Here is an 18,441-nt window from a genome sequence, read left to right as displayed (position 1 = left end):
GTCACCCAGAATCACCCTGTTTAATAACTGACCTGTTGTTCAACCAGATGGTGGATTTGCAGGGTTGTTGGTAGTTCACAGTAACATCATCCTTCAACATATCACACTTGAGTTTGTATAATATCATGCTAAAGAGCATAGGAAGCCAAAAGGCTACAACTGTGTCATCCCTAATGGCACTGAGCTGTCCTCTCTGCAGGGATGGGCAAGCCTGGACCCAGCCACACAGTTAAAGTCTTCCCATTCTGTAATGGGCACTCACAATATATTTACTTACCTGCTGAAATACTGCTTTAATTCAGCCTAACAAAAAGCCTGGCTCCTGTAAAGGACTCAACCATGTGGTTTGTCAGCCTGATCCCTTGTCTTAAATCAGCCAAAGGATCAGTTTTGGCACATGTGCTGCCATGCTCGAGCTGTGTTTTTCAGAGCAATGTACAAGCTCATGGCAGTGTCACAGCTCCCAGCAGGGTCCTGTTGTGTTCCTGCAGCATCCTTCAGCACAGCAGCAGCCTCTGCAGCCCTTGCTGTCCACCAGGCACCTGGCCCTGGGCCATCTTGCTGTGCTGGGGACCAGCTGCTGGCACCCATGTACCCCAGAAGCTGTGCACACCAACACCACCACTGCACAGCATCCTCCCCTGTGTCCCTGGGGAGCAGGGTCTTGCTTTGCTGGAAGCTCACAGTTCCCCACCAGGTCTGCAGTTTTGGGGTGCTTGGAGGGGAGGCTGCACTGCCTTTCAAAAGGCAGAGCTCAGAGCAGAGCCCTGGCCATCAGGAGATCGTGGGAGGCAGCAAAACACAGCCCTCAGCAGTGGGGAGCCTGCCTTCTTGTTGTTTTTGTCTCTATTTATAGTGATGAGCTGGAAAAGTTCATGGAGAGCCAGGGTGCGGCCAACCCAGGCATTCTCATCTTAACCACGAGCCTCAGCAAACCCTTCCTCAGGCTGGATAAATATGTGACCCTGCTGCAGGAGCTGGAGAGGCACATGGAGGTAACTGGGATGGGGGGGGACTGCTGGGCAGCCTCTGCCCCTTGATGCTGCAAGAGCTGCCCCCCAGGCTGCAAGAGGTACCTCTGCCTGTTGGAATTTGAGCATCACATTGCTACAAAAGTACTTGCCATCCCTTCTAGGAGGTGTTCCACCCCCGTGGGACATCATCCACCTTTCAGGTTAAAAATGGGAAAGTGGTGGAGTCTGGGGGATGCTGCAGGAAGGTGGTGTCAGCTCAACCTTCCTCAAAGATGGGCCATTTGCAGTACCAGGAAAAACAGGGCTGAGGGGTAGGCTACAGCTGGTAGTTAAGGGGTAGGCTACAGCTGGTAATTATTTGTAGAGTTGGTAATAAATCAGTGGGGTTTTTGTAATTTCCTGAGGTTGCTATCCTCGGGTGCTTGTTCCTGCAGCTGGGGACACATCCCTACCCCTTGCCTGGGGCTCATGGTCCTGAAGGGAGGCAGGAATGGATCTGTCAACAGGCTCAGACGCGGGGGTGGAGAAGCAAGTGCCTTGGAGCAGGGAGAGCAGCGAGGGGGGGGGCAGAGACTTCCTCAGTGGGTGGCAGACCTGCCTCAGGACCTTGTTTTTCTCCCCAGGGACTGTAAAGGTCTCTGCTGTGGGAGCTCTGCTTGTGCACACCAGCCATGGGGATGCAAACCTCAGGGGTGATGCAGGGAGGTGAAGAAAACAGAAGTAATTATCTATTTTTAACCAGGTTTGCTTTTTCCCCTCTTCCAATATTCATTAGCAGTTAATTACTCAGCATTCAAATCCACATCCCAGCCAGATGATTAAAACCTTTGTGCTTGAGCCAGGGGGGTTTTCTGTGTGGGAGAGGACATAAAAGCCTGCAGTGTAGGTACAAAACAAACTGCCCAGTCTTGCTCTCACCTGGCTTAGCTGGGCTGCAGGGGCTGTGCTGAGCCTGGCTGCAGCCAGCCTGCCCATACAGAGGGAATGTGCTCTCTGCAGGGCACTGCATGGGGCCAGCAGTGGCTTTGGGGACACACACACACACACACACACACACACACACACACACACACACACATCAGATATTGCTCTTGGTTTTCTCGAGCTGAATGTGGGGGCTGTGCTGCATGAATCAGTAGGGCTGAGGATTAAGCTGCAGTGCTGTGGGAGGAGGAGGATGTGTGCAATAGAGATGTCTGCAGGGTGGATGTACACCACAGCACTCCCTGCACTGCTGCACAGCTGGAGATGGGACAGGTCTGTCCAGGGCAGCCCTCATCCCCAGTTCAGAGGAGAGCAATCCCAGCCACAGGGACACCTCCATCACACCAACTTAGATACCTTGGGATTTGCTTATAGTAGTGTAGAGCCTTAGATACCCAGGAGAAGGTGATGGGAGAGCATTAGCACTGAGCTGCAGTCAGGGCTGGCAGGCAGCCTCCTGCTTTCTTCTCTGTGGCCCAAGAGCTCTCGACTCAGACGTGCCCTCCCTTAAACCTGGAGGTGAAGCTTCCATCGATGCTCATGGAAACTGCATCCTTTGGATAGGGCAGTGGCTGGAAGACCCTGTGTCCCAATGGAAGTTTCCTTCTTGAAGGTGAAACCAGAAATCCACCTTGCACCTCTGCCTATTTTGATTTTGGTTTTCTTTTAAGCCAAGTTTGTTCCGAGTAAAATTGTCTCTGCTCTTGCTACGGCTGCTTTGCACCCATTAAACTGGTATCAATTAATTGCATTAAACCATGGTGATCAGGGCGGTGAAGAAGTTGGCTCTGGGGGATTTTGGCCTTCTCCAGCAGCCCCATGATGCCTGAGCCCCACAGTCCTCAGCACCCTGCGAGCTCTGCAGCCCCAGATGCACCAGGGGTGTGGGTACTGCTGGGCTGTGGGTGCTGCACAGGGTGTTTGGTGCTGCTGCTGCTGTTGGGTTGCTGCTGCTGAGGGATTTTTCTCTCCCTTCACCAGGAGGCGCATGCAGATCACGAAGAGGTTCTGAAAGCCGTGACATCCTTCAAGTCCCTTGTGGTAGGTGGCAATTCTTAAAATAGAGCACTCCATTTCAGGGCTGCATTTCACGAAGAATGAGTTGGGCCTGACATTTGTCTTCTCGTTAGAAAAAAGAAAAGAAAAAAAAAAAAAGGTCTTTTGGAATGGAAAAGATGGACTATAAAGGATCTTAATTTCAAGTTTCAAGCCTAGAGCTGCCCCTGTGGCTGCGTGTCCCAGCTGCCATCATGGTCCCAGAGGAACCATGAGGAAGCAGAAACAGAGGATCTCTGCCTTCCAGAGTTGCAGCAAGCCACATGTGGGCAGTGATGAATGCAGAGTCCCTTTTGTTCCCTTTCCCTCCTTACCTTAATCATTTTCCACCCAAAAGTAGATCACCCCTTGCTTCTTCAGATGAGTTGTGAAAGGTTAACACACAAGTCTGACTAAACCCTTCTGAGCCCGCTGAGCAACTCTTGGTTTTGTTGAGGTTTGCTTCCTGGGCACCAGAAGGCTTTTTTACCTGCAGTTACTATTTGTTACTATTTTTTACCTGCAGTTACTCTTGCAGGTACTTTGTGGCACTGCGTGGTGTGGCCGCTGGGAGGGGAACAGAGCAAGTGGCAGGGAAGGGATGAGTCAGAGATAACAACTCTGTTTCTGTGAGCTGCATTATTTCCATCCCTCCAAGTCCTCCTGCTCTGAGGTGAAAAAGAGGGGGAAAAGCCACCCGAGGCTTTACCCAGCAAAGCTTTTTTTCGGTTATTGAGAAAGCTGTAGCCTCTCTCACTTTGTAGCCACGGAACACCTTTCACTATAACCACTCCAGATGTGGTCCAACTTCCTTCCTTAGCACAGCAAGTTTTGGGTGCCTAGCAGTGCAGATAAATGATGGTGAGGAGAAAGTTCATAGAAAACAGGAAAGAGCAATCATGTTACATTTACTGAGAAACTTGGCTCCCTTCCCATTTATTCTGGTAGATAATAGGGGAATAATTCAGTTATGTTAGGAGGCGTCATTAATCTTTGGGAATGCTCATAAGTGATGGAGGGGTTTACTTGAAATGTGTCTACTAGGATGCTGAGCAATTCCATGTAATTATGAGATGCCTAAAAAAGGTTCAGTGCAGATTTGAGGTTAGACTGGCAGAGATGCTCCTCCTGATGGATACGTGGTCCTGTGGTGGGACCAGGGATGCTCCCAAGAGACAGCAGGGCAGGGACCATGGAGCTGCATTGCATCTCCACAGACTGTGATGGATTGCTGTGGATTTTATGTAGATTTGCATCCTGGAAACATCAGATTCAGACAGCCAAGGAGGCATCAAAGCCCACAACAGTTGCAAAACCAGACCCAACCCACACAGTTGGGTCCACCAGCCTCTCTCTTTGAAAATCTGAGTACTCAAAGATTTTGTATGAAACTGAGCTGGAAAGGAGGAAAATCTCTGTCAGGAGCAGAGGGCTGGAGAAAAAATAAGGAGCTGGTGAAAAATCAGCCCAGGTTTGGCTTTGCAGCAATTTTCTCTGTTAGGAGAGTGGGTCAGTTAAGGCAAGGTTTACTTGGATTCACAGGGCTGTCACTGCTCAGTTTGTAAGAAGAGACTGATGTGGCACTCAGTGCCATGGGCTGGGAACCACAGTGGCAGTGGATCAAGGGTTGGACTTGATGATCTCAGAGATCCTTTCCAACCCTGTGATTCTGTGATTCTGTGATTTTAACCAAGTTTGTGTGATAGAGCTAAAGCAGGCTTTCCTGGTTCTTTGATGTGACCATTCCTGAGCCCATGTGGCTGTGGGAGTGTTGCTGGAGAAACCACCTTTGTTGGGATGGTTTGGGTTTGCACCTGCCCTTTGGCTAATGGAGTGCCCTGCTGTGATTCCCAGGCACAATGCCAGGAGCTGAGGAAGAGGAAACAACTTGAACTGCAGATCCTTTCTGAATCCATCCAGCGCTGGGAAGGAGAGGACATAAAAACCATGGGAAACATCATCTACATGTCCCAGGTTATGGTACAGTGTGGGGGAAGTGAGGTGAGTGCAGTGTCCATCTCCTGGATAAAGACATTGTGTCCAGATAGCCCCTTGCTCATGGGATCAGTGGTTCAAGGCAGCAGCAACTCTAACCCTAGGCCAGCAAAGTGCTGACAAATACTGCTAATCAATAATTTCACCTGGAAAAGTGCTGCACAGCAAAAGGGCTGTGCACATCTTTGGAGTCAGGCACCACATCATGCTCCAGGGGGCTTAGCTTCAGGCTTTGGGAGATGCACTTTTCAAGCAAGAGAAGGATTTCAGTGTTGTATAGCATATTAATTTCCCTCCTTCCCCCCTATGAGTTAGTCTGAGAAATGAGAGTGACTTGAAAGTCTGCATCAGCAGAACCATTTTGCCTCGTCCTGCTCACAGTACGGCTGCTGCTGGGACATCCCACTCCAGAGCTGACTGCACTTTGGAAATAACTAAAGAGATTCCTGTGCTACTGGTCCTGAAGCATCTCACCAGTGCTTCCCACAGACCTTCACCAGCAGCGTTAAAGCCATGTTTGGGCTGTGGGAAAGTGCCTCTTAGCACTGAATTGTTTGCTGTGGCAGCTTTCTCATGGGAAGGAGAGACCTGCAAGCCAAAGCCCTGTTGTCTAGCCACCAAGTCTTGTTTGGGGTGTGAACTGCTGGGGGACATAAAGTCTCAGTCTTCTGAGGCACTCTGAAATGATTGGAAGAGGAGGGCAGTGATATTGTGAGGATTAGCAGGATGCATGCAAAGTGGATGTGTGTTGGAAAAGCTGGTACAGAAATGAGATGTTGGAAAGAAAAAGAGCCAGAATAATTAGTTTGGGGCTGGTCTCTGGAAGGCTGTGATTCCAGCTGCATCAGGTTTGGTTTGCTGGAGGAAACTGCTTGTGATGCACTGCAGACCAGGCTAACCTAAATCCCTGTCCCTGCAGGAGAAAGAGGAGCGATATTTCTTGTTGTTTTCAAATGTTTTGCTGATGCTGTCTGCAAGCCCACGGATGAGTGGGTTCATCTATCAGGTAGGCATGCTTAATGTGAAGCTGCAAGGCATTAGGTGTGAAAAAGGAAATCAGATAGCTCTTATCAAATTCAAATCCCCTATTTTCTTAAACCTCTCTGTTGTGATGCAAATGACCCAGGCTGGGAACCAGGGCTTAGTTTTACTGTACTGGCCAGGACACTTAGTGTCTGTGTCCTGCCAGCTAGTTAAATAGCATTCAGTAAGTTTGAATCCTGTGAAATTAGGAAAAAAAATAACCCATCCTTGCAGGATGTTCCACATATTGTTCTTAAGAACTTTATGTGTGTGTGTGTGTGTGTGTGTGTAAGGTGTCCTGACCCAGCTGTAGGGTTTTGCCATACACAACCAGCCAGGGTGCTCTCAGGTTTGGGCCATCTCTGGAAAATACTTCACTATTATAAAGCCCTCTGTAAGGAGCCAAATATTTTCACTCTGTGAGGCACCCTGAAACACTGCACACCTTGTGTTCTACCATTTGTGTGGCTGCAATCAGGCTCTTAAGAGCTTGGCTTTTCTCCAGTTGCCTGAAACCATCAATACCCTCCAGGAAAAGGATATTGAGGTGTTATTTGTCAAGGGTGATGATACAGATTTGGGAAGGATTTAGCTGGGTTTTTAGATTTTACCCACCAGTGGTAGTGATGTGAGCAGGCAGTTCAGTATGCAAAACAGAGGGACAGGGGAGGCTTTCAGAAAAACCAGCTTTTTTTTCAGAAAAGCTCATCCTCCTGACTTGGTTGTGAAAAAGGTGAGCCAGGAATGACTCGGTTGTCATGGGAGCCTCTTCTCTGGGGTTTGACCTAGTTGTGCAGGGAAATGTAGATCCATGCATTAAGAGAGGCTCTTCCTGCAGTCTGAAGCCTTCACAAATTAGTTTTTAAAATGGAGTTTTCCAAAGAGAAAGGAATCAGCAGAAACAAGCTGGGAAGCAGATGCGGACCCTGACTCCTCCTCCATTCTCCTAGGGAAAGCTGCCTTTGACTGGAATGACTCTGACAAAGCTGGAAGATGCTGAAGGGAATGAGCACATGTTTGAAATTGCAGGTCAGTGTGGACAACCTCCCAATCCAAACAGCTTCCACTGGAGGTGTGTCCCCACCCACTGCACCACATTCTTCTTTTTGCTTTTTTACCTTGTGTTGTCTGAGGTCCTGAGCATCTCTCTCCTGGCTGAGGCAATCTCCTCCCAGTGCCCTTGAGCTCTGGCACTGGGCTGTTTTTGGAGACTGTAGTGTTTCATATGGGACAAATCTCCTGCCAGGGCTCCTTGTGGCTTCATTAGTTCTGCTCTGTACCGTGTATGCCCTGTCTGCATCCAGGGTCCCTCTTGTGCAGCTATGAGCACCTCATTCACTGACACAATAATGGCTCTGGTCATCAGGTAGCTTTCCTAATGTTCCTTCCAATTTTCCCTTTCAATTTATCTCATTACTCATGGTAAAACAGTTGTTATGCTCAGTGACTTGGCTGCAGTGCTGGTGGTATTTGGTGGCAGGGTCCTGTTAATCGTGGAAATGTTGCATTTGATAACTTTTAACCTTAAATAATTCCTCACATACTCATCTTACCACTTCCCTTAACTTTTCTGTGCTGCTCCCACACTGACTGGCACTGGGTGCCAGGAGCAGGATGGGCAGTTCCATCTTTGCCCTGGCCTTTTTGGAGCCACTGAACTTTTCAGATGGAGGATCCACTTGCTGCTGTGCCAAGCTGACCTCACGACGTGTTTCCTCCGGGTCTCTACCACTTGCTAAAGGGGGTTATTTAACTCTGCCACAGGGAACATGATGGAGAGGATCACAGTGTCCTGCAGCTCCAGCCAAGACTTGCACGAATGGCTTGACCACTTGCAAAGGCTGACCAAAGGGACCTGCAACACCATATCCAAAACCCAGTCCTGGAGCCCTCATTCGGTAAGCACCTCACCTCCCCAAGGCTCTGTGCTGCCCAGGGTTCCTCACTGCTGCCTGGTTTCTCTGTTTCAGCAATGCACCTTGATATTGAGCTGATGTGTACAGCTGTGAGACACATCCTGCAGCTCTGCATGGGATATTTGTACCATTTTGCACATATCCTGCCCTGCTTTGGGGCTGCGGCCTAGAGGTGTTCACCTGGTTGGACTCTTGTCCATCCCTCTCTGCTCCTCTGCATTGTTTGGTGCCTGCCTAACACTCTTCATTTGCTTCTCATCTATTTTCTCAGACATTTAGCTCGGCCGGACAGATCCGTGGGCCTCTGGAACCACCCAAAATCCTCAAACCCTGGAGCTTGAGCTGCCTTCGTCCTGCTCCTCCACTCAGACCCTCGGCAGCTCTGAGTTACAAAGAGGTAATCAGCCCATCTGCAGAGCCCCCCGGGCTCGTGGCAGCCCCCAGTGCTCCTGGCCAGGGTTCTTACCCCACAAGCAAGGACAGAGAAGCTTAGGCTATGGATGCCCCAGTCCTGCCATTGCTGCCTGTCTCTGTGGGTGGCTGCAGGTGAAGCACCAGCACCTGTGTCTGTAGGCTCAGCCCCATCCCCAATGTTTGCTGCTGCTGGAGCCAGCACCCTCAGCTGCTGGATGTCCCACAGCAGGGTGTTCTGCAGCCTTCTGTGTCCCATTGGTGCTGTGGTGGAGCTGCCTCTCCTCCTTCTCCTGACTTCCTCAGAGCTGTGGGTGGGAGCTGGGATCCCCCCAGGATGTGCTGCCGGAGAGGAGCAGGAGCAGTGGGTGGGTGCTGCCCAGATGGGCCCTGCAGGGTCAAGCAGCAATGCTACACCAAGAAGAAGAAGAAAAAAGCCTCTTGATATTTCTCCTGTCCTCCACCCTGTGTTTTGGTGGCTGGAGCAGCTGTGGGGCTCAACCTTCCTTCATTGCCCACAGGAGTGTTTTACACACCCAGACCCTCCCGGGAGGCTGCACCCTTCCCCCCTGAGAACCCCAGGGTGGGGAAACCCAAAGTACACCCCAGCTCCCATTCTCCCCTTCCCCCCACTGCAACCACAGCACTCTCCTTCCCTGCCTCATGTTAAACTTTTGGGATTACTCACCAGTCACTGGGGTAACGCTCCCCACACCAAACAAGCACTCAGGTTCTGAGTCAGCCACCCTGCTCAGCACAGCAGCCTGGGCTGCCCAGGCTGACCAGGTTCCTGGAGGGGACAGGGACACAAGGCTGGAATCCCCTCAGGGATGGAGAGCCCAGCAGCCACGGTGGCTGCAGCTCTGCTGCTCCAGGTAGAGATCTTAGGCAGCCTTGTGGCATTTTTTTTTTACATTTATTTCTTAAAATTTATAAACCAACACATTCCGTTTGGGAATTAAATTGTTCAAAAGGCAACCAAGCAGAATGGAAACCATCCTTAATCTCTGCGTTGTCCAAACCCCCACCTTAGACTAAACTGTTTCTTGCTTGCATGGTGAATTAAATTAAGGAAAAGGCTTCAATTAGAGGAGAAATCTTTCTGCATGGAAGTGCAAGGCTGAGATTTGTTTATAAGGTAGGCCAAAACCACAGATTGAGGGATATCATTAGTACCATGGTCCTTTCCAGTTTCCCAGTTGTCCCCTGCCTCACACAGCAGGAGTTAAACTCCCTGTGTTGAAACCAGAGGAGAGGTTTTTGCCTCAGTCTGAGCAGGCAGGGAGCCCAGGAGCCCAGGAGCAGGATGCTGCTGCTGCTGGGGATGGCAGCATGCAAGGTATCAAAGGACCAAAGCTGTGGTTTGGATGGGAACAGGCTTTGCTCTTTAAGTTGGTGGAAGCCCATGGGACAGTGGGTCCATCAGAGCTGTAAGTCCAGCCTGTGCCAGGGGCACAGCTTCCCCTGCAGGGAGGGACTCATGGCCATGGGCCTGTGATACCAACTGCAAAATAAGTTCAGTTTCTGGCCCAAGCAGATCTGCATCTGCTTCATCCTGCCCTGTTGTATGCTCAAGCATGAAGCAGAACTCCTATTTCAATGTTGTTTTTTTCTTTTTTTTTTTTCTTTTTTTTTTTCTTTTTTTTTTTTTTTGTATTAAAGTAGTTCACAAAATCAGCTCTGCTAACAGCTCAGTGCATGTCACCTTCCTGCAAGGAAGATATGATGAAGGGCATACATTTCAAAGGTTATTTGCAGGGAAAGGAGTGGTGGAATTTGATTTTTAAATTTGAGAGTATCAGACATCCATTGTTACTTTATTTGGCTTCTAGTAGTGTAGGATGGGATGGCACAGTCGTGTGCATTTCCTTGTACCTAGCAGTGCTCAGGAAACCCCAGAACCTACTTGCATGTTGCACAGCACTCTGTTATTTCTGTTGAAATTGGGTCATTTTTCCTGTTCTGTTTCCAGTAATCATGTGCAATGACAGAGCAGGTGCTGTTGGTAAAATGTTGTGTCCAGATCCAGGTTAGCAAAATGGAAAAGATTTACAGATTATTTCTTCTACTTTTTTTTTTTTTCCAAGGGCCCCACTTTGCACTAGGTGCTGGGTTTATACCAGCAGGATTCAGGACTTTGCTGGCCACACCTGCAGGAGAGCTGTGCTGCTGCCTGTACCAATCATCCCAGGACTGGACCCCTCCACAGGGTTTGCATTTTGCTCCCAGTCCTGCCAGCAGAGCTCCTGCAGATGCTACTGCCTGACCCTGGGAGATCTCCAGGGGAGGGTGGCATGTCCCATCGAGGGGGTCCCCTTTGAGAGGATGCAGTCCTGGGGTGTTGTCAGCAGGGTGGGCAAAGCACCCCATGGGCCCAGCTGGGTTGGGTTGAAGACCACAGGACCCTTGTTGAGCATGGGGCCAGCCCTGAGCTGCTCCCTGGGGCTCCTGTGATTTTTAGTATTGGTTTAGACAATCACCATGTACAGAAACCTACTGCTAACTGTGTAACATAGGCATGTTCTCTATTTTGATGTATTTCAGGTGTATTAATGCCCACTTACCACGTGTTTCATATGTAATTTTTTCAGTTTTGCATGACACCTTGCTCCTTTGCATGTTGACAGCACTCAAAAACCAGTATGGAGGGTGTGCTGCATTAATCACAAGACTAACATTTAAATGTGTTTTAGAATTGTGGATTTAATGGACTTGGTCAATAAAATCATCAGTCTCTCACACTCATCTTCTCTTTCTTTGCATATTCATTGTAGAGGATGTCTTATATCTTAAAGGTAAGGGTAGATACATCTCTTTGGCTTATCATGGCAAAGAATGCTTGTTCCTGTTCATGCTTCTCATGTTTGCATGACCCTATTTTTTCCTGGCTGTATCTCTAAGTTATCATGAGAGTCAGTAGTGACTAGCAAATGCATTTTGAAGTAACTCTCAAGAAGGATTTAGTATTGTGGGTCTTAAATTGCCTGGCACGTCTCCTCTCCTGCCTAGAATCCATACTGCATGTAACCTACTAATACACTAATTCTCTCCAAACCAGCAAGACTTGTAACTCAGTGAAGGAGATAGAAGCTTGTGTTTCTTACTTGTGGAGTCATAGCAAACACTAACTTTGTGTGTATTCGTTTGTTCTCTGTGTCTGTGTGGGGGATTTATACTCTCCAAGAAATTGGGTGTATTTAGAAGCAATGTCATTTACCAGCTGCTTCATATTAGAAATCAAATTTAGTCAAGGAAGTAAACAACATCATAGGGTTTTCTAACAAAGACCCCAGAGCTGGTGAGGAGAATAAAAATGCTGTGAATGTGTTTGAATTCTTTGGCTGAAGGATTTTAGCCAAGGGTTGAATTTGCTAAAGAAGCTTGTCCTGTCCTGGACCTGAAGGTATAATTCCCAACACTGTTCCAGGGAGCAGTGGGGCACAGCTAGCACATGGGAAAGGCAAAAAGCATCATTTTCCCCAGTTTTGTCATCGTCTGCTTTGTGGTTCTCTAACGTGTTGTGTGTAACATGGAGAGCTGCATTCAGCTGCACTGCTCCACTCTTTGGGCTGCCCGTGGTTCTGGTTAAACACAAGAGTCTGTTTCTCTATAGGATTCCAGCAAAAGTCCAAAAACAATGAAGAAGTTTCTTCCAAAAAGGAAAACTGAGAGGAAACCATCTGATGAGGAGTTTGTTATTCGGAAAAGTAAGTGTTGTATTTTTCTTTGCTTTTCTTGGGACTTCTGGATGCTCAGTGATGTCCATAGGACTTTGAGAAAGCCTTTTCTTGGGAGGCAACAGGACACTCACCTTGTGAGCAAGCCTAAGTGCTGCTGAGCGTGAGAAGCTTCTGGAAGTTTATCACTGCCCAGCTTTTGACAGATCCCCCTGCCATTTATGACTGCCAGCCATGCTGCCACCCTCCTCGCTACTGCTAGCACGAGGTCACAGGTTATGGGTGCTCTTCTTGTGGATACAAATCCAAAGAACTGCTTGCAAGTAATTAAAAGATGCAGTAAAAATTAAAAGCCCTTACCTGGCCATGCCAGCAGGTCCTGGGACAGTTTTCTTGGAGGAACAAAAAAAGGTCCTGTTCCTGCAGGGGTGTTCTCCTGCAAAGAGGGGTGTCCTTAAAGCTTGGGACACTCCTTGGTGGTTTTACACGAAAGGCCATGGTCACCTAGGGGTGAGCTGCTGCAGTTTGGAGTTGTCTCCCTCTAGAACACAGCACTGAGCTAAAGCTGGAAATGAAGACTTCACGTTTCCAAGTGCTGCTCTGAAAAGGCTTTACCACATCCCTCCGAGCAGAGCTGCTTTGCCTACCCATCTCCTGGATATCCCTTGCACCCAAAGTCAGGCATCACCCCGAATTTTGCATTTTCATACCATTTGTGCAGCTTAATGTACCATTTGTGCATTTTCTTCCCATTTAGTCCTGGTGCTCAATGCCACAGGGCATTGCAAAGGCCAGAAAATGCAAAGGACCTCAAAAAGGAATCAGACAATAGAATTCTGTCCTAGAGACAGAATCAGCCAAGGAAAAAGCACCCTTTTCTCTTTAGGGACCTGGGAACAAAGGCTGGAAGGGATGGAGCCAGGAAGCACTTGGCTTTTGGGGCTGGCTGATGTCTGCAATGTTTTACAGGCACTGCTGCACTGGAAGAAGATGCTCAGATCCTGAAGGTGATTGAGGCTTACTGCACTGGGGCAGGCTTCCAGCAAGCTCTCAGCTCAGGTGGGCACACAACCCAAGTGTTCAGTTCTTACTCTGCCCACAACACCAAAAACCCTCTGGGAAAAAACCAGATAAGAGATGCTTGCATCATCCAGCAATGAGACTCATGCTAGGAAACTGTGTGGTGTTCAGTCTTCAAGATAAGGGAGCTTCATCTACCTAGTGGTTTAGTTGCCATTGTTTTTTCTTCTAAAGACAGAGAATGAGGCAAGTAGGAGGGCAGATGAGCCACAGCCATTTCACCATCACTTGTTAGGAATTAAACCCAGATCAGTGCCTGTGGCTGTCAGCACTGAAAACCTGATGGTAATCTCAGGTTGCATATAGCTTTAGAAAGGAAGCATGAATATTATCTCTCAATCAGCTGTGTGTTTAAGAACAAGCTGCTTCATAAGACCCCATCTGACATCTTCAAGTCTGGAAATATAACTATTTGTCATTGCTGGTGAGATGTCACATTAAATCACTGAGCTGTCAAATAATGGTGCATTTAGAAAAAGGGGGGCGTGTTTCTTCTGAGAGCTCTTGACCCTGATTTCACTTGTAAGTCATGATGAAGCTCTAGATGCAATAAGCACTCTTGAAAACCTTCCACTTGCTGCTTTACCTCTGGGTTTGTGGTATGTGTAAGGCTGTATTTAACTGTGGCAAATAGCTGGTGGCTTCTTGAACCCCTGTGTCCCCACCCTGCCCCAGCCTTGCAGAGGAGCAGATAATGAGGCTGCCTGGGCTGTGCTGTCTCAGGAGCAGCAGAGGCATCAGGGGAAAGTCTCCCTTTTCCTTCCTGATGAATAATTCTTGTACACAGGCTCCCGTAAAGACTCCATCCCCCAAGTCCTTCTTCCTGAGGAAGAGAAAATCATCATTGAGGAAACACGAAGCAACGGGCAGACTGTCACAGAGGAAAAGTAAGCACAGCTGCTCTGCTGCAGATCCCCTTGGCAGGTTTGGGAAAGACATTAAAAACCAATCCCCTTCTGCATCTCTTCAAAGGAGCAGGGCTGGTGGCACTGACTGCTGCCTTAGTCCTGGCAAGAACCACCAGGCTATTTCAGTTGTTATTTTATCCCTTTTTAAGGCCAGAGCTGCCTTCCAGCTGCTCTGGTGTGGCTGTAGCCCTCTGGGAGTCTGTGCTGTCCCCAGAGCCAGTTTATCAAGCCCCAGAGCTTACCTGGGTGTAGCTAATGGGGTCAGGGAGAACAGAGCCAAACAAGTGACTTTTTTTTTTTTTTTTTTTTTTAACTACTGACAAACTGGGCTGCTATGACCCCTCAGGAGCTTTCCTGGCACCCTGTCTGTGAGAGCTCTCAGCCTGTCCCACAGCTTCAGCATTGGTGTGACTGCTCTGATCCACTCCTGTTCCAGCCCAGCCAGCACATTCCATTCATCCTTGGTTTTTTACAGCATAACCTCAAGGAACCAAGGCCCTTTCACACAAGATGCTCAGGCATTTCCAGTTTTAAAATCTTCATTATTTATTGCAGTAACATAAACAAGGAAGCCAAAGCCACAGACCTTTGTTGATAGCTTAAAGATAGCAAAACAAGGTTTTGGGTTTTAGAGTTTTGAGAAAAGAGCTGTGAATTTTAAACTGGTGGCCTATATATGCTCCTGGGCTGTTTCCAGAGTCTTCTCATGGTGAGCAGCAATAGCTGCAGCCTGATGCTTGCAATGAACAAGCAGAGCAAAGCAGAAGCTAGGAGCACCTTCCCCATCTCACTCATCAGAGCTCCCACGCTGCTGCTCTTCTGCTGCACTCCAGCTCTTTTTATTTCTTTTTTTTTTCTTTTCTTTTCTTTTCTTTTCTTTTTGCAGGAGCCTTGTTGACACAGTTTATGCACTGAAAGATGAAGTCAAAGAACTGAAGCAGGTAATTTGAGTGGGATTGTTTGTGCTGGGATTAAATTGAGCAAAAGGCAGGCAAGCTGTGCGGGGTTGTTGTCTTCTACTGGTTGGTGCCCAGGAAAAGTCTTGCTGATGCTGGTCTGATCCTGCAGCTGGTTGACTCAGTGGTAGTTTTCCTCTGGTTTAGATTCCTCCATCAACTCACCACACAACTGCTTGAGAACTAGCTGGATAGAAGGATATCCAGAACCAGCTGGATAGAAGGAGTAGTTGGTCTTTGTGGTGACAAAAAAATTCCTCCCTAATCTAAAAGCTCTTTCGGCTTGACTTCATTTTATAGGAGTCTGGTGGATATCAATTCTTGTAGACTCAGAGGAAATATGTTCTCCCTCCAGCCCCAAGCCCAGAGGTGTCAGAGACCACCTCAGGAAAATAACAGGGTCCTCCAGCCCAGGCAGAAATAAGCTTTCCAAAAGGATGCTTCTGCCTTCTCAAAGCCACTGGGACTTTTATGCAGGTCTGGGAGGTAGTATGGGTCTGCTTGCATGGCTTGGACCCCAAGTAAGCTGTGTTGTTCATCTTCACAAGCTGGCAGTGACCTGTTCAATGTCCCAGATACTTCAGCACCTCTGAGGCACCAGGAACCTCACTCCATGACCTGTGTTGGTATTAACTGCATCTTTATTCCTGTATTGTTCACCTCACAGGAGAACAAAAGAATGAAACAGTGTTTGGAGGAAGAGCTTAAATCCAGGAAGGACTTGGAGAAGCTGGTTAGAAGGCTGCTGAAGCAGACAGATGAGTGTGGCAGGGAGGACACGGGGCGCAAGTCGTCCCTGATCGCCTGACTTCGGGGAGAAGCTGCTGGCAGTGGTGGGTGACCTCAGGTGCTTTTTGGCAAGCAGAACTGGATCCTTTGCCTCTTCTTGCTCCTTGTTTTGTTGGTTTTGGGAATTTTGTTACCAAAAAAAAAAAAAAAGTCATAGAGAAAAAAAAATATAGTTTTTCTTCCATCCAATAAGGAAATAAAGCAGAAACAATCACAGCTAAAGCAGTAAGCAAGCAGTCCATGATTCACAATTCATCTGCAGCAACTAATACCTCATTTGTACCTGCTACTGGGAGCAAATACAAATTCTGCTGCTGATTGCCACTCAGAAAGGTTTTGGCAGCAGTTTCCTGGAGGAAGCTTAAGCACTTTTTTAATGCTTTCATTCTTTTCAAAAGCACCGGTACCTATTTATTGAATGAAAGCATTATTGAGGTGGCACTGAGCAGAAACCAGACAAGCACCATGCTCCTCTTTACAGATCATCACAACTGGGGAAGCTTTTGCCATCCACCTTCTTTCTCCCCATTAGTTGACTGTAGCGAACTAGAGCCCAGCAATACTGTGGTTCCCATGTGGCCTTGATACTGATTAAAATGTGCAATTAACATGAAGACATTTGAACCCCCTGGGGAAGTCAGATCTGGAGCACCTGTCAGAGTGCATGGGAAGGTGTGTTGCACAGTGCTGCCTCCTCAGAGCTCGTGATCAGCACAACAGGTAACTGCTGTTCTGCACCCCATCCCTTTTCTTATGCATGACCTGTAACTCCTGCCCACTGCTTTGTTTTCACATTGAGTGTCCAGGTATTGTATCAGTTTTATAGTTTTGCTGTGCTTCCCCTTGCAGGAGATGCTTTTCTCTGTATCAAATGTAAACACTGCTTGACAACAAAAAATAACCCCCAGATGTGCTGGTTCCCTGCTCCCTTTTGCCCACGTTAGGCTCTCCAAATGCTCCTTCCTAAAGGCTGGGAACGTAGCCAGCAGCCTCTTCTTCCATCACCCCCCCAAAGGGGCCTTCTGCTAGGAAAAAGGATAGGAAAGCTATATCTGCTTTGACAAGAGCTGGAATGCTCCTAGGGCAAGGACATGCCCTTCCAGATCCCTGCACTGCTCCTCAAACACAGCACACAGGCAACATGCATATGTATCAGCTATCTTCATCTTATTTGGTGTTATACCCTAGTTTAGAACTGATGTTTTCCTTCCTTAGCAGCATTATAAATTTAACTTTCTGTTCAAGTTATCATAATGATAAGTCTTTCATATCTCACAGGGCAGCGTGGGCCCCTGGTGTGTGGACACACCACAGCTCATTTCAGTCACACTGTTACATTGGTCAGGAAGAACACAGTAGAGGCAATAATTACAACTCCCTCCCTGCAATTAAAATTTAGCCAGGACATAGCAAATGGTGTTTTGGGAGAGCGAGACTCCAAAACATCACAAGGATTGTCAAAAGAAATGCTCTTTAAATCTAAGCTGTTCCTAGGACAAAAAAAAAAAAAAAAAAAAAAAAAAAAAGTTTTTTTAGCTCTGGCTACATTTGCCATCTCCAGAGCATCCCAGCTGGATGGCAGCTCCCTACATCCCCATCCAGACATGCAGTTGAATGATGTGGTCAGCAGCCAGGCCCTGCTGTGCTGGTTTTCCAGGATAAGGACCTTTGCTGCACACTGAGCAGCTCCAGCTGCTGTTTTGGGATGCTGAGCCCAGACACCACAGCTCTGTCCAGTCCTGCTGCCTGCCCAGAGGTGGGCTGGGGACCAGGCTTGTGACATGCAGCCAGGGCAAGGAAGCAAAACCAAGGGCCATTTACACCCCAAGGAGAGGGTAGAGGTGTTTCCCTGCTGTCCCCTGGTTTAGTTGAAACCTGTGCTGTGTACATATGCATGTTTGTGAGATGTAGTGTGATGGAGGGCACACTGGGACATTTTGGATCAAGTGTTTATCAAGAGCTAGAAGCCAAAAAAGACAAGAAAATAAAATAAAAAGGAAAAGAAGCCATGCCGGATGGACAGCAATGTTTCCATACTTACTTTGTTTACAGTGTTTTGTAAATAGGTTCCAGTGAGTCTGTCTGTAGATGGATGTTGTGTCAGCTGCCTTCCAGTTTATCTTTGTCATGTAGGTTTATTTACTGTAACTACTTATGCAAGGTCAACTTTTCTAACATGTTTTTATTTTGAACAGTTTTTTAATTGACATTTTCAACAAATAAAGAAGGATAAAAATTGCTTCTTAGCTCTCGCTGCTGCTTCCTTTATTTCCCATGCAAAAGCAAAGCTCTGGGCCCCCTGATTTGCTGAAAATTCCCATGGCTACATCACCCACCCTCCAATCTACTGGGTGCTGCTGGGGATACTGCTGGGAATGGTGATGCTGAGCACTTGGGATGTTGCTTCCACTGCCACCCAGCCCTGCAGCAGGGAGGGCTCCTGGGTTCAGGATGTATTTCCATCCCTCAGGCACCTCTTGCCCTTTGTTAACAAGGATGCTTTAAGAAGAACCATCAGCTCACTACTGCACCAGTGGGTTGCTGCTGTAGATAAGGGATTTCCTGCTTGTTTTGAGATTTTTTTTTTTTTTTTTAGTTAGTGGTTGGGTTTTTTCTGGAGATTAGGTGTGGTGACAGGATTTCCTTTGGTCTACCACTTGGATAAGACCTCTCCTGCACACTGGTATTTTTCA

At 47.8% G+C, this 18,441-nt stretch overlaps 1 protein-coding gene across 3 annotated transcripts in view; it reads left to right on the top strand.

Annotated features, from left to right (window-relative positions):
* ARHGEF6 (Rac/Cdc42 guanine nucleotide exchange factor 6) overlaps positions 1–17,990 on the top strand; it is a 39,742-nt gene extending 21,752 nt beyond the window's left edge. For 2 of the 3 annotated variants that reach the window (XM_008493677.2, XM_030448920.1), the window contains 13 exons: positions 857–995; positions 2,940–2,999; positions 4,848–4,994; positions 5,908–5,994; positions 6,962–7,040; positions 7,776–7,909; positions 8,199–8,324; positions 11,113–11,133; positions 11,952–12,045; positions 12,985–13,074; positions 13,883–13,982; positions 14,890–14,944; positions 15,627–17,990. In XM_008493677.2, the coding sequence (XP_008491899.1) occupies positions 857–995; positions 2,940–2,999; positions 4,848–4,994; positions 5,908–5,994; positions 6,962–7,040; positions 7,776–7,909; positions 8,199–8,324; positions 11,113–11,133; positions 11,952–12,045; positions 12,985–13,074; positions 13,883–13,982; positions 14,890–14,944; positions 15,627–15,767 (1,273 nt within the window). In that variant the 3' untranslated portion in view covers positions 15,768–17,990. The remainder of the gene's footprint in view (positions 1–856; positions 996–2,939; positions 3,000–4,847; positions 4,995–5,907; positions 5,995–6,961; positions 7,041–7,775; positions 7,910–8,198; positions 8,325–11,112; positions 11,134–11,951; positions 12,046–12,984; positions 13,075–13,882; positions 13,983–14,889; positions 14,945–15,626) is intronic. The other variant, XM_030448921.1, reaches the window with a different exon arrangement.
* The last annotated feature ends 451 nt before the right edge of the window (positions 17,991–18,441 follow it).

This window comes from Calypte anna, chromosome 4 (genome assembly GCF_003957555.1).
Source record: "Calypte anna isolate BGI_N300 chromosome 4, bCalAnn1_v1.p, whole genome shotgun sequence".
NCBI classification, from domain to species: domain Eukaryota; kingdom Metazoa; phylum Chordata; class Aves; order Apodiformes; family Trochilidae; genus Calypte; species Calypte anna.
Note: the sequence above shows the minus strand (reverse complement) of the source record. Positions and strands in the feature narration are given on the sequence as shown.